At 41.1% G+C, this 26,482-nt stretch overlaps 1 protein-coding gene across 1 annotated transcript in view; it reads left to right on the forward strand.

Annotated features, from left to right (window-relative positions):
• The window catches only part of MED27 (mediator complex subunit 27), an 84,231-nt gene extending 58,223 nt beyond the window's left edge, over nt 1-26,008 (forward strand). The window contains exons 5-8 of the mRNA XM_082295444.1: nt 9,412-9,519; nt 15,858-15,899; nt 23,043-23,120; nt 25,546-26,008. Coding sequence (XP_082151570.1) covers nt 9,412-9,519; nt 15,858-15,899; nt 23,043-23,120; nt 25,546-25,680 — 363 coding nt within the window. The 3' untranslated portion in view covers nt 25,681-26,008. The remainder of the gene's footprint in view (nt 1-9,411; nt 9,520-15,857; nt 15,900-23,042; nt 23,121-25,545) is intronic.
• The last annotated feature ends 474 nt before the right edge of the window (nt 26,009-26,482 follow it).

The raw sequence follows: 26,482 nt of genomic DNA on the forward strand, positions 1-26,482 counted from the left end.
ATCAGTGCAGTCCTAAGAAGTTATAAGTCTTACAAGTTTTTGCATTTCCTCTTAAGCTGACTTTGTGTTTTATCTATTCTGCTATAGAAAAAATGTCTGGTTTTGCTTCCTAACTTTGAAACACTTTCCATTCTCCTGGAGCCCTTCTTTGCATACTGAAGTACCTTCCACTTTTGGTGGCTTTTTGAGGTGGTCAGGAAATAGATGATGTTTTTCAAGACTCAGGCACACTTAGGCAATAAGGTAAATTATCTTGGATGTGACCGCCAAGGAACAAGGTTAGGTGGTAACTAAAGGAAGCGCCCTTCACCAGCAGCAGTAACACAGTGAATTCCATGTGGCAGTTGCTCTCTAAATCAAGGACATTTTTGTTTCTACAAGATCCCAGCCCCATGCTGAACCAGTGGTATGTGTATTTTCCTTGGATCAGAGATCAAAAAGATTGTTTTTAAAGTATTTTTGTATGTGATTGTGTGATGGGTTTATCATTTTTTCTTTTAGCCAGGTTTTCCCTCTTCCCCATCTGTCTCAGTTGATGTTGCCAATATGGCACTTTCCATCTGGCCCTGACTGCTACAAAAGCTTTTGCTGTTTTCAGCCACAGATCCTTTAGTGAAAAAGGTGCTGCGGGATGGGCAGTGAGAAGAGCACCTCCCCCAGAAGGAGGGAGGTTTCTTCAGCACTTGTGATTTCTCACTCTGAACTTAGCCCAAGTTATATCTGGAGCTGCTCCCTTGCAGCAGTGTGCTTTACCACAATGCCAAAGGCTCCAGATAATGCTCATTTTATTTAAAAATACTTCACAGCCACATTGTTTGCCCAGAGTTAATTACCTAACTGTGTAATCTCAACCATGCTCATCCTTGAACTGTTCATAGCGCACCTGGTGTCTTAGGAAGGTCCTTTATGCAAAGGTCCAGTTTTTGTAACATCTTTAAACACACTCATTCCATCTACCAGAAAAAAACATGCATTCATCTTCAAATACACTGGTAAGCACTATCCATATCTTAAAAATGTGTAAATTATTGGAGGGAGATGGGGAAGAAGGGGAAAGGAGGCCTGGGAGAGTCTTTGAAACTTAAGAAACGTTGGGGCCTTTGCCAAACAAATTATCTTTAGGAAGAAGACCCAAGAGAGAAAGTCTCAGCCCCGGACTCTACAACTTCATGTGCACATGGAAATCAGTTTATGTCCTAAGCTGTAGAGGTGGGACCTGCACCGCTAAGATTCATTCTGGAAGAAGATGTCTTTCTCTTCAAGAAGGACAAGGAGCTGCTGGAGAGGGTCCTGCAGAGGGCACAGAGAGGATTCGGGGGCTGGGGCAACTCTCTGACAAGGAGAGACTGTGGGAGCTGGGCCGGGTTAGTCTGGAGAAGAGGAGGCTGAGAGGGGATCTCAGCAATCCATGTAAATATCTCCAGGACGTGTCAAGTCAGTGCCAGACTCTCTTCAGTGGTGCCCAGTGACAGGATGAGGAGCAATGGCCATAAACTAAAACACAAAAAGTTTCACTTCAGCATGAGCAAGAACTCTGAGATGAGCTCCCCTGGTTAGGGCATGGTGCTGATAATGCCACAGTTGTGGGTTCAATCTCTTTAGGGGCCATTCATGTAAGAGTTGGACCCAGTGATCCTTGTGGGTCCCTCCCAACTCAGAATATTCTGTGATAAACTTCTGTCCATGGAGGGTGGCAGAGCTGTGGAACAGGTGCCCAGGGAGGACATGGGATCTCCCTCTCTGGAGACATTCCAAACCCACCTGGGCACATTCCTGTGTCACCTGCTCCAGGTGACCCTGCCTTGGGCAGGGGATTAGATGGGATGATCTCCAGAGGTCCCTTCCAATCCCAACAATTCTGGGGTTATGATCTCCAGAGGTCCCTTCCAATCCCAACAATTCTGGGGTTATGCTCTCCAGAGGTCCCTTCCAATCCCAACAATTCTGGGGTTATGCTCTCCAGAGGTCCCTTCCAATCCCAACAATTCTGGGGTTATGCTCTCCAGAGGTCCCTTCCAATCCCAACAATTCTGGGGTTCTGTAATTAGGAGCTGTGTGAGCCTGTTGGTCAGACTCCACTGGTGAGTAACCCTTGTGCTCAGCTGGGCTCTCCCTGACCAGAAGCTGCAAACTTCTGTGAGGAAATTTAACTGCTTCCTCCAGACATTTGAGGAGGAAAAAAAATGAGGAGGTTTTTTATGCTTTAGATTTGTACACAGCAATTGTATCTCATTAGTCTGGATTTATGCTACACAGGCCAAACACATAAATAATTGAAACCTTTCAGAGCCATGTGAGATCCTCAGCTGATTTTAAACAGTTTATTGTGGAATTTCAAGGTGCTGTTTAATCCCAATCTTCACTAGTGATTTTTCAATTAATCTTTTAATCGTACTATGTATAAAATAGACTAAACATAGAATTATATCAGCTCTAGTAACTGTGTTATGCAAAATTAATTTCCAGCAGCAGCACAGGGAACTGTGGACTCCTTAAGGTTTTTGTGAGATTTTGTTGGTCAAATGCCAGGAATTTTAAATAGATAAACCTTACCTTGTATATCAAGAAAACATTAACTAATTTTTAATGAACGAAAATACCTAGATTTTTCTCTTTGGCTGATTAGTTGTATTCCTAGATACATTTTTTTTTTTTTACTATAATAATAGAATTATTTTATGATTATTTCACACACCTTGTTTCCGTTATCAAAATTCAAAATATTTTTTGTGTGAAACAAATCCTGTGTACAATTTATTCATTAATACCAGATATATTTTAGAAAACAGTAAACTTTAGCCCTACTTTTTCAGCTGACAAATATAAATTCCTTAGCATCATTTACTCAGCCAGGCCTACTCAGAGAAGAAGCTTATTTTCTTATCTACATCTGGGAACTACTTCGTCTTTAAATTCTTTTTATCCTCAATATTTGTAAAGAACTACTACAGAAATTACAATCACTGGGTAAATATTTTTGCAGATACTGTTTTGCAGGAACCATTTTCTGTAATTTCTATTTCTAAAGCATAATATGTACAAGTAACTTTCAGTCTGAAAAACGGAATTGTTTCTGCCAAAGTTAGGGCATAAATCACGATTTCTTCTTTCCAGGTTATCTTACAAATTTTTGCTTATAAAATTCATAAAATTTATAAAATGAATAGAATTTATAAATTTTTACTGCTGCCTAGCTTTTTAATAGATCTGTCATAGAAAAATATGAAGCAGGATTTTATAAAGTTTTATTCATTCTCCTTAAAACCAGACACATTTGCATTTGAACTTTCAGATCTTGTTCCCGGCATTTGAAGCAGTCTGATTGTGTGGCAGTGGGTTGTATTACTGCAAATAGGCCAGACATCTGTTCCTTGAAACGGAATAATTCCTTGTGTCTTGTTTTTGTTTATTAGTGTTTTACATAAAACTATTATTTTTTTTGTGGGGAAAATGGATGCTGAAATTTATTATTTGCCCATTAGGAAAGGCACCAGACTGATTTCTGTGCATGATGTTGGAGAACTGGGAGGAGGGGTTGGAATTTGCAAGGTGATTTGGAATCAGTATCGATGTTATACTGATTGGAAACAATTCAATGGTGTTATTTCCAAAACAATTTCTCATTTCCAAAGTGCTTTGCAGTGTAAGCCTTCCCTCTTGCCTGTCAGGTGGTTTATCAGGAAACCAGTGCTCAGCAGGCACTGGATTAAAAGCAGGTTCATGGGAGGGATGTAGCTCTGGTGGTCACATTTGGTGGCTTAGGCACCTGATTTTTAGGCCTGTAGGATGAATATTCATTTAGGGATTTACTGCCTTGGAGACAGTAGCTTGGTTTTGGTGTTTGATGGAACTCCTGGGATGTTTCAAGATCTCTTGTGAGCTCGAGGAATCACTCCTGAGCTCACAGTGGGACTCATGACTGCAGTGGCTTCACAGTTTGTGCCTTAAGATGGAGAACCAGCATTAAAAAAGCATTAAAACCAGCATTTAAAGGGCATTAAGTGTTTGAGGTGACATAGGCAGGGGAGGAATGTCTTGAATTAACAAAGTACACGAGCAGGGGTTGGCAAGTAAATTGAACAAGTATTCTCTGCTTGTCTAATGAAGAATGAGGAAGATGAGGAAGAGTCTTTTCCCTTGGGAAAAGGGAACAAGCATAGAGAAAAGTAGAGGAAGACTTCTGAGAAATGGCCTCAGCTTTGCTCCCTCCACAGGGTTACTGTGCCCAAAGCTCCCAGGTGTGTATTGATATTCCCATAGGTTTATATTGTGGAAGATCAGGCATCATTTTCATCCGTGTAAAATTCCTGGTGTGCTCTAATTTAGAAAGGAAAAAAGAGACAAAATCCGTTTGATCTTCGGTAGAAATGCTGGACTGGTGTGACCCTTCCATAAGTGTGACTGGCCACTGGCAAAATTTGTCCTTGAACCTTTGAACAATATTCCTGTGCCAATTTTTTGCCTTATTAAGAGAATAGGGAATATTACTGAGGGAGAAGAGCCAGCTCATCCTTAATATGGTGGAAGCATTTAAAGCCCTTCATTTATGTTGACTTTTTATCAGGCACTATTGCAATTAGGTTAGACTAATGAAAGGTAAATTCCAGCTCTTGCATAAAAAAAGAAATCCTTGTAAAGAACCTAATTAGTATGTTTGTTTATTTAGACTCTAATGGCTTAATTGCATCTTATCTTGCTATTTACAAATAGGCATCATTAAAGAATAATGAGCATGTGAGGGAAAACGCAGCCATACCAGCAGCAGATGAGACATAAAAAATGAGGGAAAAAACCTCCAGTTGAAAGTCTGTGTGTGTTGGGGTTTTTTTTAAACTTTATTTTTAATGCAAAACCTTTTTTCCCAGCATATATAAATGTGATTTCCATGCATTGTACTGATTAGTAAGAAGGATCTGCGAGTGGGAGGCCGAGCTTATGGCTGGTTCTGTGGCAAAGAGCAGGTGTCTGGCCTTTTGCTGGAAATCTGTAGCTTGGTTACATCTCTGGTTGGATGTTGCCTTATTTCTGAGGTGAATAAAAACCCCCCACACACTTGTGCTCCTTTTTATAGAAGCGAGGAGGTGCCCATGTTAACGGAAAATAATGTTTTCTTTCTTTTAGCTCTGCATTGCAGAGCATCTGCAGCTCAAATCAGCAACAAATTCCCTGGAATGCTGAGGGGAAATCTGCAGCTTTGGGAATTTTTCACAAAGTGTTGGAGCTTGGCGTTGTCAGCTTACGTTTTCCTGATACCAAACTTAAATAAATTTTAAGAAAGAACATTTGTTAATGTGTTGCTTAAATGGTTCATAAAAGGGCTTTGCACTTGATACTAGTTTCAGTGAGGAGGCAAAATTAAAGGGGGGATTTCAAACTCTTTCCTCCAGGCAGAGTTCTGGCATGGTAAATTAATTTTGATCCTTTTCATTTTGGAAACTCATTTGGACCCTGCTTCTGACTTACTTGGAAAGGTACTTTCTTCTTTTCTGATTATAATTGGTGTTAAATGGGAACTTTTTTTAGCAGTCTTACAAGAAATTATCTAAGTCATTCTCCCTGATTATTCTGTTTCCCCCTCTCCCTTTCTTGGCATACTGTGTCTGTCAGATGCTCCTTGAGATTTATCTTGGTGATAGACAAAATATTTTTAAAACTGGGATATTTCAAGAAGATTTTTATTTTATATGTCTTTGTCAGAAAAGCTGCATAATATTGCAGATTTCAGTCAGCTGCCTGTCCTACCTTCTTCTGGGGCTTGCCATTTTAGGAAGCAGGGGATTTATGAATAACTTAACTGTCTGAATTTAGTATACTTTAGTTAAAAGGAAGTTAGAAGTACATTGTTATTACACAGCCCAAAACAGAAGCTGCAGAAGTATTTAACTTGCAACTGTTCCATTTTCAACTCACAGAACTGTGGGGCATATTTTTTCATTCATATTAATTGAATTTTAAAGTGACCTTGTACATGTATTGATTTGAATTAAAATTTTCTACATCAAGGACGAGTTGGCATATATCCTTCAGGCAAAATATTAAAAAGCCAAGTGCTGTCTTAACAGGATATCGACAGGAGAAGTCAAAATTTAATAGGAAAACTTGGCTTAGAAAGGAAATTGTTGCCTTTTTGTCACAATTGAAAGGTATCTTTTCTGTACAAGGAAAGAAATTTCTTTCAGTTGGTACCGTGGAAATGCAGTGCCCATTAAATAGGGACCATCTGGGTGAGTCTGGACCTCCAGGAGAGACCTGCACTCTTGGAGCTTGGAGTAAAACTATCAAATTACTGGTTTACCAAAGCCATTAGGTTTTTATTACCTTCTTTCAGGTGTTCTGTAGGGACACAGTTGTATGACTATAAGTGTAAATTACATTCCATACATAGAGCTTTCCTGAACACAGACTCCCAAGTAGCCAAGTTCAGCAGGGATTGGAATAAAATGGTCTGCTGAAAAACATGATTTGTAAAATACAGTGGAGTAGAACAAAAACATTAAGCCCTGGAAACAGTTACAAATCTTGATTACTGGAGGAAAAAATAAAGGGTATTGCATTTACTGTGTACAATATGGAATGTGCTTCACCCTGAAAATAGCTGTGGAGCATAGTTCTGGCTTCCACATCTAACAGCACCCTCCAGTCTGGTGACAGGCTGTTGTTCATTCTTTGTACTACTACCCTCATTCTTTCAGTGCTGTTAAAATGATGAACTGTAATTTCTGTGAGCTACTCTTTTACGAAATTCTTGCTTCTGTCAGACTTAACTAATGATACAGTCCTACAGAAATCATCTGAAAGTCCCGATCTCTCTTCCAGCCAGAGTAAAATCTACGGGAATCTCTTGTCAAAACAAGAGTGGTACAAAAGAGGGAAGTTTTTGTTCCAGTACCAGGGCACTGTAAGAACCATTTTAGACAAGCCAGCACCAACCCAGCCAAAGTTTGCATTTCCAGGGTGCCTGGGTGCCCCCTGTAAAGGGGGGGGTGCAGCAATAAGACTTTCTCAGGGAGTTCACTGAGGTACCCAGCTAGGGTTGGGTTTACACAGCTCCTTACACATGTGGGAGACAGGAATTTGGAATTTTGATGGTCAGGCAAACAGGTGATCAAGATACTGTCCTGGACATAGTGCAGGATGTGACATTTCAGTGCTATGTTGGATTCTGGAAGTGTGGAGTGAAGCACTGGAAGGGTATGAAGTCAGATCACCTGGATCAGGACAGGGAGCTAATGCAGAAGCATTCGTGCAGGTAAGTCATGTCGGGAGGTTTGAGGCCAGCAGTAAGTTTATTCCAGCAAGCTGGAGTGCCACACACAGGATTTTTCAGCTTGTTACGTTCCACAGATCACTCTGAGGATTTTCAGGAATATCCCACACAGGCTTCAGATCAACCTCAGATTTATTTCTACCTGGCAGCAAAGGGAGATGCCATGAATGCACAATGTAAAGAGAAAGAGGAAAGAAGGGAGCATCAACTGAAGTGTGTGAAGGCAATGGGAATAGGAAATATTATACATAAAGCTAGATCTGGGTGTTTGTAGGGCAGCCTTATCCTTCTTCCATTAAGATTTTTTTTTCTTTAAAAGGTCTTCTTTTCCTCCTTTTAGTTTTATTATGTATGGTTGATATCTAGTGCGGAGTCATAAATAAGAGTCTGTTCTCTCAGCAGACCAGTATCCCACTGAAGTGCCAATTTTAATAAGGTAGAAAAATAAATTGAAAACTGTTAACTCTAAATGTGCTGGCAACTTTTCTCAAAATTTATTCATTTCCTCCTCTTAGCAATTATGACAAAACTCTGTGATTCCAGTGGATGATCGGCATCATAGCTTAGGCACCTCTGGGTCATGACTTTGCATTTTTACCTTAATACAGTGTCAGGTGCTGAAATAACTCTGCCAATTTTCCATATATGCAGACCAACTAGGTCTTGTTGAAGAGTACCCTGGCAAGATACTGCATTTAAACCAAAACTCAGAGCACCTGATAGCACAACATGGTGTTTCCATACATCTTCACGGTTCCTGGTGTGTGCATGGCTCAGGCCCTGATATAAGTTTCTGTCCTTCAGCCTGTCACATTTTTTTGTTCAGAAATAACCCATTCTTCTGACCCATTTTTTATGTTCTTGCAGTATTATGCCTGGGAGCCTGTCTTTTTGAAGTCTGTCATTGCCTTTCCTTCTTGTTTCCCTGTCCCCTCTCTTGCCCTGAACTTGTCCTGCCCTGTTGTTCAGACTCTTCTCTGCTGGAGTTCTCCGTGTCCCATGCCAAAGGCTTGTCATCAGTTCTTTCCAGGGTCTGTGGCTCTGTCCAGCTCTGTAGTGATTAGAGTTAGCTCAGGTTGGGGCTGCTGGTGTTGGAACAAGGTGATGGGTAGGAGTCATTATCAGAAGTTAGAAAGGAATAACATCCAACAGATCAATAAAGGTGCGTATTGACTGATTTCTCTGGGTGCGGATTTGTCTGCTGAGGTCAGCAGTAAAAACACATTTGTTTTAGTGTGTGTTAATCTATACAGGACGAAATGTTGGGAGACAGGCAGAAAATGAGCTGCTGCTGGTTGGGAAATATTAAAATGAACTAATTGTTTCTTTTTTATGTCTGTTTTATGCTTTTGTGGGTGAGGAAAAACTCTAATAATCTCTGCATAACAAAATACAAAGACAGGATTCTTGTTAGACACACAGCTGTATTGAAGTACAGGTTCATCTTTGAAATGTAAATTGATTTCTAGATTAAAATGCCTTCATTATTGCATTTTTGTCAATAAGATAATTTAGGCTTATTTCTGTTGTTATACTCTGACTGACTCTCTATATTTTCCATTATACTAGTCTTATTCTTTTCACTTTAACACTTTCAAAGAAGGAAATGAAACCTTTGAAAATGTAACATTTTCACTTTAAGCTGTAGTTTCCTTTGAAATAATTTTACATTTTTATTGGACAGAAAATGTTTTCCATTAAACTCATGGCATGCTTTTACAAGCCAGCATTAGGAGAGTCCGATTCTTCTTTCAAATTGTTTTCCTCTAAGTCAACTTGTATTGGAGAATATCAAATTCATCGAAAATAATCACATTTGCCCATTGTTTTTGACAAGTTATTGAGTTGTGGTGTTAATAAAATGGAGAGAATTGCTTGGCAGTGTCATGTCTGCACAAGGGAATTCTGTGAACTCATACATTTTCAGTTGCAAATGAATGTTTGTTCTGCACTTTATAGTCTCTCTCCTCCTCATAACACACACTGCTTTTAGATCTTTTATTTTGGTCTCTTTACAAAATATTGAAAACTGAAATTGCATCAACTTAAGCTGTTAACTCGATGGTCTTACAAATTCAGACACAGAATTCAGACACCATCGACTCACCCTCAGCTCGTTTTTGTCCTTCTCCTGTTCTTCACAGGTTACCTTAGGAAAAGTGTTAAAAGTGATCGTGGTGATGCGGAGCCTCTTCATTGACCGCACGATCGTCAAAGGGTACAACGAGAACGTCTACACCGAGGATGGCAAGGTGGGTTATGGCCCATCCAGCAGCACCCTATTGTGTTTGTGCCACCTACTTACATGGCAGAAAACTGGGATCCCATTGCAAGTACACTGGAAACATAACACTGGCAAAAGACTCTGAATGTTTGCAGAATGTTCCAGTTTAAATTTGTCTTGCTTTGCTTGGATTTTGCATCCCCAAATCTCTTGAGTTCTTTCTAAGCTCTGAAGCCTTTGCTTGAATTTCTGATTTATCACCTTAGACCCCAGTTGCTGTGTTCATAGTGTCTGCTGAGAAAACATTTTAGCAGTGTACCAGCACATCAACAGCCCAAGGTTCAGCTTTCTCTCTTCTGAGAGCCATTGAGAAATCTTGGGCTGGTTTTTTTTGGCTTGATAAACACAACCGAGAAGATCATTGGTAGCTGCTCCTCAAGAATTCACTTGCCAGCAGCAGCACATCTTGAACAGCAGCTACTACAGCAACTGTTACTGTTCCCACAAGTGATTTGTTTTGTGAACAGTTCACCCTGCTTGAACCCTGAGATTTCCTGTACCTGCACACACTCCATATGGCTCTCCTCAGCACATCAGGAGATGTTAACGGGGCCTGACGGCCTTAGCTTAGCTTGGGTCTCTTTCCAGGGTGGAATGGTCTCTGTTCCCAAGACATCCTCCAGGACTCTCCGTTGCCAGTAACAGCACTAAATACCTCCATGTTTCACATTGTCTCTCTGGAGCTTTCTCTTCTGATTATGAAGCCTATTAAAATAAAAAGTTCATGATATCAAGATGAGTATTTGGCACCCATAGGCCATGTTATAATGAGGTGAGACTTCTTTCCTTTCAAAAGTGATAACTCTGTTTCAGCACACAGAAGCACGTTGTGTGCTGACCCAGAGTTCATCTGCTCTGAGTCTGAGCCTCAGTTCTCTGGGAAAGGCCAGGAGCTGAGCTGCTGAAGGAAATAGTGCAGCTCTATTTCCCGGGTGAGACATTCTCCCTCAAAGGGCGGCAGATTGGCCTAAGAAGTAGTAAAATAAAAATTGCTTAATTTTGATTTGCCTTTTTCAGATAGGCAGGTTTAAATACCAGTTTGCCGCAGAAGCAGCTGCTCTCTACTCCCTGTATATTTGCATACAAATACAGAGTTGCAGCACCAGCCCCTCTTCACCCCAAGTTCTGCATGGAAGTGAAATGATGGTCTGCTGAGAGAGCACTGACAATGTGTGATGGATTCCTGTGTCACACTTCATTTGGGTGTGCTCGTTTTCTCTGATGAATCCAGTTTCCTTTGAAGCTCCCTTGAAATACAATAATGCTATATATGCTGAAAAGCTAAGTAAGGAGTTCCTTTCTGAAACTCAGCATCTGGCATTGGGATTCTGTTCAGCTCAAGGTGAACTCTCCTAGGAGCTGCACATTGTTCCTCTGCCATCGTTTGCTGCCAGGGGACAGCAGGACTTGCCAAGGCCAGCTCTGGGCACGGGGCACTAACCTTTGCCTGCTGTCAGTGGGGAGCAGTTCTGCTCCTCCAGAGCATTGCTGTTAACACCTGGCTTATTTCTTGCTTTAAGCCAGTCTGCAGGGGAGTCTGTTCTCTACCCATGTAGCTTTCTGTCCCAGCCTGGGCTCTGTGACTGCTCCTGCAAGGCTGCACAAACCTGTGACCTTTACGTGGCACTTCGCTGTTCCAGTGGGCATCACAGAGATTTTGCAAACCTGAAGGTCTCCGTTTTAGGTATAAATAGGAACATTTCATTTGACTGAAGTAGAACTGGAGCTGGAGCCACTTAAATCATGAGCAAATTTGGCTTGGAAGATTAAATAAATGCGTAGCTTGCTAGTTTTGCCAACTGGAGCACATATTGACAAACAGTGAGCTCCTTTTTTTTTGTCACTAATTAACTACTCTGGTAATTGGAGAATAAGAATTAAGATTGTGCTCTCACAATGATTTGCTTTCCTTATTGTGCCTGCTGGGAATGAGTGATTGCAGTCAGTTATGAACAGAGTCCATTGCAATTCCTTCCCTGTCACAACAGATGCTGTTGGGAAGGTACTTCATTGAGGTTTCTACATGATTCTGGCTTCTCAGTTGCTAGCCTGATAGCATGAAAAATGCACTAGCATTGAGGAGAAACACACAAAAAAGTAAGAAGAAGATCAGTGAGTATCATCTTTATTAAATAACAGAAATATGGAGAACCCTCAGAAACACAGTAGGAGGTGATGGTTTTTCCAGGGAGCAGTTTACACAGTCATTGTTGATTTGGGACTTAGCTTATGTATTCCTAAGAAACGTTTAATATTTGTAAACAACAGGGAGAAGAGGAACTAGGTGCTAACATGCAATTTGACAATGCTGAAGTGCCTCTTTTCTGTAAGGCACATTGAAGAAGGGACACTGGATAAGTCATTGTACTTTTCTTTTCACTGGATGAGGGTCTGTTGAGTCACCCTCCCAACTGCACACGGTGAAAGTCCTTTAAGTACAAAAAAGGGAAATTCAGTAGGAGACTTTTTCCAAGAAGAGAGGGGCTTGGGGCAACCAAATGTGTTCAGGGGTATTTAAAAAAGGAGAACTGGCCATTACTGGGAGAGTGGTCACACAGACAATAAGTGAGAAACAGACTGTGCACAGAAGTGGCCAAAGATTTACCCTGTGATCAGGGGAGTCATCATTTATTACTGAAAATACACTGGTTTTTAGCAAATTCTGCATTACTGGGAAGAAAAAAGGAAGAGACAACTGCAAACAGCAGGGCTGTTGAGACTCTTCTGGTCATTCAGTCAGGCACAGTGGCACACCAGCAGTTACCCAGGGAAGCTGACACTGCATTTTCTGGGTTGCTTTATCTTGCTGTGTGCTCACACGTTGTGCTGTGCAGGTTGACAGGTGCTTCCCTGAAAGCCTCACATGGTCTCTGCTGAAGTCTCGTTAAATTGGGTGCCCCCTCTTACACACTTAAACACTTCCAAAATTAAGGTGAAAAAGGAGAAGTTTTAAGCTTGCAGTGAGTAAAACAAGACACGCCATTCTGGGCTTTTATTTTCAAGCTTTGCTTATACAGACAGAATCACTGCATTTCTTAAGTGCTTCGTGTACCTCTCGTGAATTATTCACAGACCCTGCAGAATATGTCTTTGCCAAGCTGCCAGCTGCGTAACTTGGACATTTTTGGTGACACTTTGCAAAAACAATGAGTGAGATCTTGCACACTGACATGTCGTGGGTGCTGGACCTGCTCACAGTTGCTCTTGCTCACCATCCTAACCCTTCATGTCCACCACAGACTGATGCATTTTAATTACCCTCATGATTTTAGTGGTGGCACAGTGCCACCCTTAATTTCAGCCTGTGACATGCTTGTTGTGCATTGAAATTTAACCATGGGTAGTAATTAATTACTTGTGTTTTCCTGATTCCTGAATAAATGAAGCTATGCAGCTCATCTCCACAGGGCAGCTGAGCCATTGGCCTGTGAACAAAAAATCATATTGGGATTTTTTGGCATAATAATACCATGCTTTTCCTTGGATGCAGAGACCAAGAACCACCTTGACAGGGCATGTGGGCACATCACTGCCTAACCAGATTCCTATTTTGCATCCCTTAGACTTAACTAAAGAAACATAAGTGTCTCTGTTGAATTCTCATGTTCAGGAACTTGGGTTATGTTAATGCTATGGCTTCATTAATTACCCCATATCAATAAGAAAAGGCAGCTTTTAGCCTCCTAGCGTAAGAGAGGAGAAGAAATGGTAGTATCAAAGGAAAGCTTCAAAGACAGGCAGAGCTGTCTCTCGGGTAATTTCTGATCCCTGCATTCTCACCACTTCAAAGCTGGATGTGTGTGTGTTTGGGTGAAGGGGGGGCTGAATCCGATTTCTCTAATAAGTGTTGGCACCGGACCTGTTTGATATGGGATGCAGGGAACATTCTGATTTGTTATCGCCTTTGAAATCGCTCAGACGACCTTCAGCAAACGGCCTCTTGTTCCAGCTGCTGGGGGTGGGTGGGGAGAGGGGCACTGGGGAGAAAAAGCCCCTGTTTAATTCACATGCAGAGGATGCCCTGAAATTGTGCTTTCAGCAGTTTTTTAGTTACAAATGTGTGTCTTGATTGAAAGTGAAAAGTTGAAGAATAATAGACCTATAACGATGCATTCTTTAATCTGCCTCTGCCTTAATCCTCAGTTTCAGGGGGAAAGGTGGGCACTCATTTAGGATGTATGCATGGAGCAGGGGCTAGTAGCTTTTCTCTTTTTTCTTTTCTTTCTTTTCTTTCTTTTCTTTCTTTTCTTTCTTTTCTTTCTTTTCTTTCTTTCTTTCTTCCTTTCCCTTTTCTCTTTTCTTTTCTTTTCTTTTCTTTTCTTTTCTTTTCTTTTCTTTTCTTTTCTTTTCTTTTCTTTTCTTTTCTTTTCTTTTCTTTTCTTTTCTTTTCTTTTCTTTTCTTTTCTTTTCTTTTCTTTTCTTTCTCATGGATAACATCATGTCTGCAAGACAGACATTCATTACTTTTTCAGCTTTCCCATCTCCATGCCAGCTAATGAACATTGTGAACCTGTTGGACTCATCTTAAAGCAGCATCTGAAGTGGACTTTTTTTGAGCCTAACTAGAGAGGATCACATACTTGGTTTGATCACTGGAGATTAGCAGACCATCTATACATTCCAATTAAAGCAACTCTGCAGTCAAAGAAAGCTGTAAATTACATTAAAACAAGGGGGTTTTAAAATATACATTAATTTTTTATTTTCAAATGTAGACTTTTCTAATCTGGAAGTGCAATGCTGCCTTCCCAGCAAACACAGGTGGGATAATACCATGTAAATCAAGCTTGGGTCCAAGTCTGGGCTGCACCTTATGAGTGTTGGTTCTTGATCCCACCCCAAGAGCCAGGAAATTTTAAAAGGTTTGTAGGGAGGTGCCTCAGGGTACTCGTGTCTGCAGCCTGGAAAAGGCATTGAGACCTCAGCTGCCTTTTGTCTCACGGCAAGGTCAGCGGTGCTGAGCCGTGAAACATCGATCCTGGACTGGCTTTTGAAGTTTTAGCATCACAGCCTGTCCCCACTGAGCACTGGGGACTCAGGAGTCACTGCTGTGCAGGATTTGGACATGGGCCACTTCACACTGCTGCTCCTAAAAGAACGAGAGCTTTTAGCATTCTGACCATTTTTAGCATGGTGAATTAATCACTTGGATGCAGCATCCTTCCCCCTCGCTTCCCTCACCTCCCTTTAATGTGTTTTATTCACTTCATGTGACTTCCTTAATTTCAGACTCTTTTTGTGCCTTTGAAAAGTCTCATACTGTCAGTTGGAATGTATGGGCACGTAAGGCAGGACTAAAATAATCAGTTGTACCAGCAGAAGAGAGAACCCCCCCTTGTGAGAACATGTGTGTCCAACCATGGTTTCAGGCACCAGAGGAGCTACCCCTGCTTCATAAATTCACTCAGAAGTTCTTCTGTCTAGACCAAGATTCCTGAGATTAATGCTTTATCAAACACCTTTCCCGTGACAAGTTCTGTGCATACAGAATTGTTGAGTACACTGGGATCTGTTGAAAAAAAAAAAAAGTGATTTGCAAGTCCAGGATTGATGGAAGCTCCTCTTGTTTTTCCCTGTTGCTTTTCCTTGACAGAGTCCAAAATGTTCCACAGGGCTGGGCTAAGAGAGCATTAACATGTCAGCTGGAATTGTTAAACACGAGAGCCATTGGGCTGTTCAGCAAGGACAGCCCTACCTTCTGGTTTGGGGGCTAATAAAACTTAAATTTCAGTTTTGTTCTTTTACTTTGTATGTAGGTGAGCACACATTTAAGTCATGGATGTGTGCAGTCATCTACAACCTTAAATTTCTCAGTATGATTTTTGTCTGCAAATGTAAATGCAGTTTCTTGAGGGATGTTTTATTTAGCCCCAGTAGACCCAAAGCTTTGGCTTAATGCAGCTAAATGCTCTTTGTGTCGTTTGTAACTGAATCACTTATTCAACACAAGACAAGCATAAACTTAATAAAAATGCCTTCATTTCAGAAACAGACTCAAGCTGATGAATATTTGCATAGATCAGCCACAACCCCATACAAATGAAGATTTTGCTTTTTTAAAGAGAACTCATTAATTCAACAGGTCTTGTATGTATTTTTTTTTATTGAAACTGTGCTGAACTATGTTCATTTTTCATTGCAATACAAAGGAAATCTTGTGTTATTAATTCCCTTTCTTGGATTGCAACAGGTGAGGGCAAGGGGTCAAAAGAGTGAACTCAGAGATACATCTTTGTTGATCCATTTTCTCTCCAAAGCTGCTTCTTTATCTGTAGTAATATATAACTTTTTTTTTTCCTACTGTAGCTTGACATATGGTCTAAATCCAACTATCAAGTTTTTCAGAAGGTAAGTCTCACATCATTTCTCTCTACCTAGGGCACATATGTGGAATTGATTTTAAATATCTGGGCCGTTATTTTAAGTAATTCAGAATTTATTCTTTGTCATCACAACTTGCAAATAGCAAACAATAATCTGTAATGATGGAAAACTGTGAGTAGAAAAGAAGATCACTTCTGGTGTTATTTAATTTGGATTTATTTCCCATCACAGTTCCAGTCCATGGTTTGGAATAGGGAATTGGAGATTATACTACGCTAGTCTTAAAATTTCATGAGGAATCTTTGAGCATTCTTTCTTTAGTTTACATCTTTTGGGGCAGAAAGGACTGTTTCACGTTCATTTGTATTTTGCTTTGTTGTTTTCATTGGGGTTGGTTGCCTCACATTCCTGAGGGCTTGAGTTTAATAAATCACTGGAACCCCCTTTCCAAAATGAGTTTGGAAATATTTTCCATGCTGTTATTTTTGCCTGCCCTTCTTCCCATGATGGTGTAAGCAAGAGGAGGGACTTACTGGAATGAATGTTACGCCATAAAGTGAGAGAAGACGGATGAGAGAATGGCAGCAATAAAAATATAACTGCTAGGAAGGTTAAAGTGTATTTTAGAAAGATCTATATCTTGCTAGTTTCAAGGAAGGGAAGATTTCTCTTTGAAGGCCTCTTGTCAGAATGCTGTAAGTTCAGATTGATCCGAGTTTAAATTCCAGTTTCCCTACCCTCAAGCCCCAGTTCAAGGAGCTGGAGGCTCCAGCTGCTTCACTGGCTCCTTTCATCCACGTTTGTAGTTTGTGAAACAAATGGGGGTCAGGGACTCGAAAGGGCATAAAAACAGGGGTCAAAAATGTGGTATCTTGGCTGTGTTTATGCAGCTCCCTTCCAAGATTTCAGATGCAGTCAGGAAGGGAGATGTTTGACCTGGGATATTAACCTGCTGGAGAACAAAGGACAGCTTTTGGGGAGCTTGGTTGCTCTCCCTTCTCTGCCTGGCATTAAAGTGAATTTGTGCTTCAGTTGATTCTTTACCCCAGAGATTAGTGGTTTAAATATTCTATTTTAGCATCAAGTAGGGTAATAGAGCAGGAAGTAAAACCAGCATTTGTTTATCAGCCTGCTTTAAAGTGATTTTTGCAGTGGAATAAATGTAAGGTTCTGGAATGACCCGCATCATCTCAATTTCCCAATGTGTGTGTTTGGTTGTATGCTCATTTGGGCATAAGATTGTCCTCCTGGATGTTTTGGTTTAGAATAATTTTGAAGGGTAAAGTCATATTGCTGTAATTTTGTTAAATGATAATAAATAACCAGGTTTTGATAATACAATGGTCTGTAGCAAGATAACAGAGTAGAGTAAATGTACAGTTTGCTTAGATGTCCACATTAAGAACTCGGGGTGCATAAATAGGTGGAGTAAATTTCCCTTCATGTGCAGGTGATGCTTTCAGAGTAGAAGCTGGAGGAGATCAGTGAGAAAACATAAAATACCCCTCTTACTGCTGCCTCTGTGGCTGCAGTATGGATAAATGAGAATCTTTGTTCTCTTCCTAAGTTCCTGTTGTCCAGTTTTCTCTTGATAAATACCAAAATGTTAATACTTACCAAAAAATTAAAACCAACCCAGAAAGACTTCAGGGAAAAGGTGTCCTGTAACCAGTTTGAACAACTGTCTGTGGGGCTTTTTAATAGTAGTTTTATAGATTTTGTTGCTGGCTCTGTCACTTTGTTACCTTGGACAACTTCACCTCTCTTTGGATGAGTTTCTCATCCCTTAGGCTGGGGTAATATTTGCTGACTTCACAAGAGTTCTCACTGAATTGGTTGCATAGAGCTCTCAGATTCTTGCCTGAGAAATGTGATAAAAATGCAAGGTGATGGCACCTTCTAATCAATAGATTGTGTAGATTGAGCTTATAGTTGAAGAAGTTAAGGCTGGGACCCACGTCAAGTTTTCAAACAGGTGATAGGAAGCGCTGTGGTTCAGCATAGTAAATTCTGTGTGGTGCAGTGCTTGGTTTGATTTTCTCTTTATTGTCTAAAGCTGCACTTGTGTCTATTTGTAATAGCCAGGAGCAGTGATTTAGCAGTAGCAAAATGAAGGAAATAGATAAAACAGTGTTACAGAAACTATTATACTCTGTTACCAGGGTAGGATCTGTACTGCAGGATCTTCAGAACAAATGTTTTCATGCCACTAAAAAATCATGAGTAAATGTGTCAGAGCAAATCTGAATGTTCTTGAAATGTGTTTGTCATGGCAGTCACCAATATGGCAATGTGGAAGAAGGAAAAATAGGGATGAGTAACTGCTCCTCCCAAGGAGGAGGCTGGGAAGCCCTTTCAGTGCTGCCTCTAAGTGTAAAATCCATTGCCCCTCTGAAGGACAGGGCTGTTCCTCTTTAAAACCCTGAGCAAGTTCCCAAACTCTGTCTTCAATGATACTATAACAACATCTGGAGCTCCCCAGATCCGTGCCTGGGGGAGCTGCAGGCCTGTCAAATTCTCCCAGGGCTGCAGCATGACTTTCTGGGTTAAGGGCCTGAGACCTCTGATCTTCAATCCAACCCTGTCAAACGAAGCTAAATTTGTCCTGACTTTTTGTTTGCAAACGTTGGCTGTGTCAGCAAGGCTCTTCTCTCTCCTTTTTATTAGGAAGGATACCTGTGTGTGATTTGATGGGGGCCACTCCCAGAAGGCCCATTACTGTTCAAGTGTACAGTCATTTTCCCAGTTCCCTGGAGACTTCCTGAATCTGGTCCTGGGGTGAATAAGCCTTACAGGCACTGAATACACCAGCAGGGTTAGATCCAGAGAATGGAGCTGGGAAAGAAGGGAAGGGAAGGCTGAAAGGGCAGAAGCACAAGGAGCAAAGAAAAGGTTTTTCAGACTTCCATGTTGGTGTGACATTTAAACTCCACAGGAGCAGCAACTGTTTTCATCTTAAACCTCCTTATTTTAACACCTCATGTCTCATGATCCACTAACACAAGAAGAGGAATAAAACAGGAAATAAGGAAAGATTTGGGGGCTTAAAGCTTGGTATACCTGAAGGCTGCATAATTCCAGCCGTTGTGCAGAGGGTTCAAAATTCTAATTGTAAAGCATGGTGCAATGTTCATAACTTTGCATTCAAAACAGAGGGAAGAACAAAGAATTTTGGAACTGCTGTGAATGAATCAAACTGGGAGATGGTACCAAACAGCTGCTCAGTTAAGAGCAGCATAGCTGGTGTTGCTGGGTACTATGATGAGGTTGGCTGTTTAAATCATATGCAAAGGCTTTAAACCCATATATTTCACTCTGATCTCAGAGTCCCATCCTTATTTTCACTTAGTCTTACCAGTTTTAGCAATGCCACAAACTGGTTGTATTTTGGTTTGATCTGCTTCTCCCCAAAGCACATTTTAACCAGAACTTTGAGAAGCTGCTTGTGAGCTGTGTGATCCCAGAGTGATGGCATTTTCACCACCACAAGGGCACATAAGTATTGTAATGTATGAAGATGTATTCTTGTCAATAATCTCAGAGTGAGATCACATGCAGGATGAATGCATGTATGAGACAAACCGTGGGCTGTGCTGCTGCTGCTCAAGGAGAGGAGCTGGGCTGTTCCAGGGTCACCTGCACGGCTGCTCCTGGGCAGGATCAGTCCCTGCCTCTCTTCAAAGACCTCCCTGAGCGAACTGAAACTCTGTGACTCAGTCCAGATAAGCAGAACAAGCGAAATAATAACTGAACACTTTGTGAGCTGTGAAAACAAATGATAAATCCTATGTTTCAGAGAAGTGTGGTGGTGTTTTCCTGAACTGGGAGTGGGGAAGGGTGTGTAAAGATTTGTGTGGAGTTCATCAGTGCCTGTTCCATCCATCATCCTTCCCAGCACCTCTCGGGCACCACATTCTGTGCTCCACATTCCCTCCAGAGAGACTCAGATGTGTTCCTGGAGAGAAGATTGAGTAATGGGAATCCTTGGAAATGAACAAAGGCATTCATGCAGTTTTCCATGCTATAAAAGATCTAAACACTAACAAAATAACTTCCTTTTTTTCTTTCCCTTAGTGCTGTGATCAGCCTCCAGAGCTCATTGCTACAGGCTACTGTTAAGGCCATGAACTTACAAGGGTTTAGAAAAAGAAAAAATTAAAAACCTTTCAGGGGATTTAAAGAATCCCTTTATATTAGATGGAGTTGTCAGTGCCATGCTTGAGGGAATAAACCAGTAAGTGGCAAGGAAAGTTGTGGCTCTTAAAGGAAGTTCTGCACCTACTTTCCAAAAGGGTATTTCCTGGCAGTGAGGTAGAATACATGGGGAGAGGGAGAGCTTTTATAATATAGTCATGTGATGGTTTTATTAGGCCAGGTGTGTAGCTATGTTCACCTGATCTGTGGTGGAGCAAAGCTGTGCCTTAGGTCTTTGCTTATCCCAGTTACAGGAAGTACTTGCTCAGCCTTCTCCACCTGTAAATTGTATAATTTAATTTTTTTTTAATGGATTTTCCAGCTTTGGAAATGCTGTATGACTAAACAGTGTCATCAAAGCCCAATAAAGCCATTTCTGGATGTGTCACCTTTGGAAAACTCATTTCAGCAGAGCAGTACTGTTCCAATGCATTACAACTCTTTCTGTGAAAAATTGAATCTCTTTGCCAGAATTTGTTTTTCCCATGTAACTGAAGTCTCTTTTCCTCAGTCTCCAAGTGCTTAGTTAAACAATGGCTATTTTATTTAGCAGAATTTTGCTGCAGGAGATTGCCTTGTTTTACCTTTTTTTCAGACAAGAAACCCAAATGTTTTTCAATAGATGAATTGTGAAATATTGAGCTCTTCTGCAAGATCTCTTGGAAATCCATTTCAAGGTCCAGAGCAGAGCTATCCCAATCAATGTGTGCTCCCCTGAATATGCTTCCCTGTAAAAAGAGGCAGAGAAATTAGAAAGTGACTGATAACTTAGATAGCAGTAGGTAAGGCACCACAATAAAAGTGAAGTTAATAAAAAAATCCTGAGATGTAAAAAATATCATCCTATAGCCAGAATAAATTAGTTTCTGATTCCAACTTGGCTGGAAGAAAAAGTGTGTCCTTTAAGTGAGCTGGCACATACACAGTTTGTTTTGCTTTACTTTGGTGTGAAATTGTATTGCCATTAGGAAAGCTGGGTATTGATCTTCTGGGATTTTTTTCTTTTCCCCCTCCTCTTTTTTTTCTTTTTCCTCTTGTGTTTTAATCTTGGTCAGTTTGTGTTTTCTCTCATCGTCTTGGGGGGTGTTATTCTCCCTCACTCCCATGCCCTGAGCAGTTTATCCATGGCCCAGCTCTTTTCTGTTTGACATCACGTTCTTTGCTGGGTTAGGAAGGGGAGGGAGGTCATTTCCTTACTCTTCTTCCTCAAATTTGACACCCACTTTGATCTTTTTTAGATACCAGCTCTTGCTTAGGGTAGAAATCGCCTTCTTTTCGTGGAGAAGGCATTATTAGTGTTCCAGCAATGTTGGGATGGCTTTTATCTCCCCAAGGAATCTCATTATCTTTACATTACAATAGGAACAGCATATGGGCAACTTTGCCAACGTGGCCAGTCAATTTAAATTTGTTAAGAGCAGTATTTTTTAAGCAACTTTTTTCAGTACCAAGAGAAAACAACTTTGTTGTTCAGGATTTAAAAAAAAAACCAAAAACAAACTGCAGTTTGTTAGAAGTAGAAATACAGCAGAAGGAGAACGGCTGCTCATAAATATCTTCAGAACTTCCTATTCTTTGACATGTCTGCTACTATCCTATAAAAGCACCATCTTAAAAAAATTCAGATAGCTGGTGGGGCTTGGGTTGGCTTCTGAGCACCACATGAGATGTGTTTAAAAGAAATGGCTGGTTTGAGTTATGCTGTGCTATTAATGCACAGTTCATCACATTATTTCTCATATTTATTTTTACATGGTAACACATAAATGGCTAAAACGGGCCGAGGTCCATTTTGTGAATATTTTTGCAAACTCACCAGAATGTGCAAAATCCTGAAAGTTTTCCCTTCCAAATGTCAGAATCACATGTCCCTGCTCACGCTGAACGGAGCCGCTCTCAGAGCCGGGAGTGTGCGAACGATGGCAGCAGATCCTGGGTCTAAAATAGCAGGAAAACTCAAACAGGATTCGGTGTGGGACAGCCTGATGTGATGCACTGTTCTGTGGAGGAAGTTTGTACAGTGTGAATGAGAGCCTGGCTATTCATGGATTTATTCAGGAATATATCCTTTGGCAGATTCACCTCCCTGAATAGCGTCGAGCACGAGCCTCTCTTTTCTCCAGTGAAACTTGGAGTGTTCCAGCTCCCAGTGCTGAATTAGACTGAACTGCAAACAGGGAACAACTGGAGTTAGCTGGGAATAGCAATGGGAATTTCAGTTCTCACTTTCTCTTACTCAAAGTTTGCTGCAGTCTGTAGACTGGCCCTGAGAAGAGCTCCACTCCTCCATGTTAGAACTAGAAAATACAATTTAATCACTCTCTATAAAGTCATGTATTTTGTTGGAAGCTTTGACATTACTGATGAGGACCATTGAGGTTTAGGAGTTGAAATCTGTGAAAGAGCTCTTTATGGTTGTGTTGTTTTGAGTTCTTTATTGTCCAGCCTAAAGAGTTTTTCCAATAATTTCTTGCATTCAGCCTGGAATTTTTAAGAAGCAGTAAGCTGTTGACTGTGCTGGTAACAGTTGACAGGCTGAATACTGCTAGAAAATTGTATTATACCTGCCAGAAACTGCCCCTTCAGAATAATTTTTTAAATGGTAGTTATTTAAAAAAAAATCTGTCAGCACTGGTTAGTTTTCCTGATTTTTCTTTAATTATTCTTGTTACTATAAATACACATTTTATATGTATTGTGTCCACGTGCAATTCCCAGATGTATGATCTTGTTATGGCTCTGTCTGGGAAATTAAAGGGCTTTTTATCAGAAATCTTCTAGTAAGGGAAGTACTTACAAACCGTAATCGTATTAATTGATTCCTGGTTTCAGAGGAAATGAAACTGAGTAATCCTTGTACTTCCTGCTTTGCTGCCTCTCCATGGAATTTACAGTTTTCCTGCAGGTTAACATTGCTTTGTCTGAAATGGGGAGTGAATAAAGGTATTTTCTTTCTCCTTTGGTCTGATGCAGGTGACAGATCATGCAACCACTGCCCTGCTGCACTACCAGCTGCCCCAGATGCCAGATGTGGTGGTCAGGTCTTTCATGGTAAGTGTGTTGGAAAACACATTTTTCCAGTTATATTTGAGGGTGTTTGCAGTGATTGACATCAGGCAGTTCTGATGCAGTTGTAATTTCCCCAGTTCAAACAAGCTGCACAGTGGAGATTGTGATTCTTGGTGTCTCATACCTGGACAGGGATGAAGAGCTCATCCCATTTCCCCGGGGTAATTGGTGTTGGAAAACTGAGCTGTGAACAGCTCTTCTGTCCCAGCTCTCAAAATTGGCCTGATGATTCCTGTCTGCAAAGGTCTGGGTCATCTGTCATGACAGGAGGAAAAACTCTCCTCAACCAAACTCTTTCCTATGGCCCAGCCCTTTGCCTGTTCCTTCTGTGCAAGTTCTGGATGGACAAACTCTGCTCCACTGGAAGTTCCCTGGTAAGAGGAAATTCCCAGTCAGTGTATTCCAGCTGAGGCAGCTTGGCCAGTTTGGGAAGGGCTGGGCACTACTTCCAGAAGGTTCCATTTTGCTGTATCCAAACTTTGTTCCTCCAGCACATCAGCAGGTGTTTGGAGAAGCAAGGAAATACTGGAGTATTCAGATCTTTTCTTACTGAATAAAACTAATCCAATACTATTCTACCTTGATACACAGATTTAGGTTTATCCCCTTTAATTCTGTTTCTATTTAGAATCGTATTTGTGCAATAAACTTGTATAAGAAGCAGCCCTGTTAATCAGAGGGTGAGAACAAGGAATTATGATTCAGAATTCCTTCTACCAAGATGAATTTGGCAGTGGAGGCTCTTGCTGTTCTCTCTGCCACAGTCTCCCAGTGGAGGATTTAGGGGGAGATTTTCTCTGCAATTCAGGCTTTTTCTTCCATTTCCTTCCCTTATGTTGCCCCTTCACCTGGAGCAATGCAACTGAGACTGAGAAACAAAAATCTCATTTTTCCATTCACTCTTTTGCATCCTTAATTTCCAGTGTGTAATTTCAGAGCAGTCAGGCTCCCCTCCCTGCTGTGCTGGATTGGTTATTTAATAAAAAGGCCACTAAGATGAGAGATTTGCAAAGTGCATCTTAAAATAATAGGTTTTGAAAGGTGAAAGCAACCATTACTGGTCAGATCCATGTTCAACATGGTCCTGAAAAAGAATGTTTAATAGAACAAGTCGTTTGTGTGAGCCAAGGCCCTGCTGTATTGATCAGAGAAAACACCAAAACTTCCAACAAAGCAAAACCAGCACAAGTGTCAATATGTTGAGCCTTTCACCTGTCTCTTGTGCAATCCATGTGACAGGATGTTCTAAAGCCCTAATTTTCTGATGGGAATGAAGAACCCATTCCTTTCTTTTCTGTCAAGAGATGTCTCAAGTGCACAATTTAACTTCATTTACCTATTTTTGTATTATGGCTCAGAAAATTCGATTTCTCGGTAGTGCAACCAAAGCCCATCCAAGCTGAAGTAAATAACAGCAATTTACTTGTAGAGTTGTGTTGCCCTTGTCCCCATATTTACTGCTCAGCCCAGACAAGATCTAGTTCTTCTGGAGGAGAGTTATTGACAGCCCAAGGTTTGGTTGCTATAGAGAAAACTCTGATGAAGATGGAAGGATTTGTTTCAATAAACTCAGCTGACCTCTTCTTCAGAGAACAATTTTCTCTTATCGATGTAATTCAATAGGACTTTATATGACAAGATTCATGTGCATCCTTCACAGGATAAATCTGCTGGTCTAGGGCTTTTTTAGCTGTGTATCTCCTTGAGTGGCGAATTGGGTTATGTAATGCTCATTGCTGCGTGTGACAATGGGAACAACCCATTTCAGAGGCAGGAGCTTCATGAGGGAACATCTGAACTTACCCTGTGCTGTTCAGCACCACTGGCCTTTTATATATATATATATATATGTAGTCATCAGTGTAATCAGGTTTAAAATGGCTCAGTGTTTTTATGACCAGTGAGTATTGATCCTAAAATCGCATTAGAGAGGAAGTTCATTAGCTGGATGTGGGAGTCCTTCTGTCTTAGCTCTGAGGAGCCCAACCTGCAGTGGGAGTGCAGCAGGGGGTGATAGATGGCCATGGCAAGAGACAAACCAATGCTCAGCTGGAGAAGGCACCATCAGGAACAATCATATCCCAGTAAAAATAGGAGGCATTGCAGCACCCGCCTTCCCTCACGATTCTGGAGCTGCGAATGCCTGCTGCTCACAGGGCAGGAATTTCTATTAAAAAATTTGCTTAAGTGACTAAAAAAGCAAGAGATGATTAATAAAGTGGAGAATTCATCTCTACAGTGACCTTGTAATCTTCAGTGTGCTTGTGTTTATAAAATCAACCTGGCGCCTCACTGGGGCCTGGCCAAAGCACATCCTCTGTCCTTACTGCTCCTGTGTGACAAGAATGATGACAAAGGGAAACATCCACATCAAGTTTTCTTTAATTTCTCTCCCTTTTCCTTTTAGACCTGGTTAAGAAGTTACATAAAGCTGTTCCAGGCTCCGTGCCAGCGCTGCGGGAAGTTCCTGCAGGATGGCCTGCCACCCACATGGAGGGACTTCCGAACACTCGAGGCTTTCCATGACACCTGCAGGCAGTAGGAGCCCAGACCCTGCCACCATGAGGACTCAGCACTCTGGGGCTTTGGGACAGCACTGATGGTTCCACTCCTGAACCTCCCTGTCCTAAGCAGTGAGATTGCACTGAAACATTTGACTCTGGAGCAGCCATCTGCGAGGCACAAGTGAGACTGATACATCTTGAAGAAGATGGGAAGGAGCTGTGTGTGATCTGAAATGATCTGCCTGGGAAGATGTGGCAGTAATTATCATTATGCTAAGCTTTAATGAAAATATCCATTGTACAGTTTGCATTTTGTGACAGGATTTGCAATGCTGAAGACTTTTATAAGTTTGAAATAAATTTTGTATTCCCAAAATTTGTGCTGTTCGTTTCGTTACTTGGTCAACAAAACCCTCGGGTTTGGTGTGGATTTTTCAGTGCTGCTCTTTCCTTTAGGAAAACTGGAAACATTTAAACATGCTGAAATGTTGGGGGGGGGGGTGTTGCAAGGCTGCTTATATGAGTGCTGGGATTTTTGCTGTGGAAGAGAAGATTATGGCATTGATTAAACATGGAATTTCAAAGGCATGTGGCAGCTTGGAAGATGCAGTGTAACTTTCTAAGGCAGGGGGGAAACAGATGTTTTCCTTTACTAAAATTGTAATGAGAAATGTTAACAAAATCTGCATGTATTAAGTGGTTAGAAAATGTGTGATGAGCAGTGACAGTCGTGTTCTACAACTGAAAGTAGTGAAATAATTCAGCCCTAAAGCAGTTTCTGCAGCACAGACATCCAGTGTTTCCTAAATGATTTAAAATGTACATGGAACACGCTGGAGA

This window comes from Coloeus monedula (genome assembly GCF_965178545.1).
Source record: "Coloeus monedula genome assembly, chromosome: 21".
Taxonomy (NCBI): domain Eukaryota; kingdom Metazoa; phylum Chordata; class Aves; order Passeriformes; family Corvidae; genus Coloeus; species Coloeus monedula.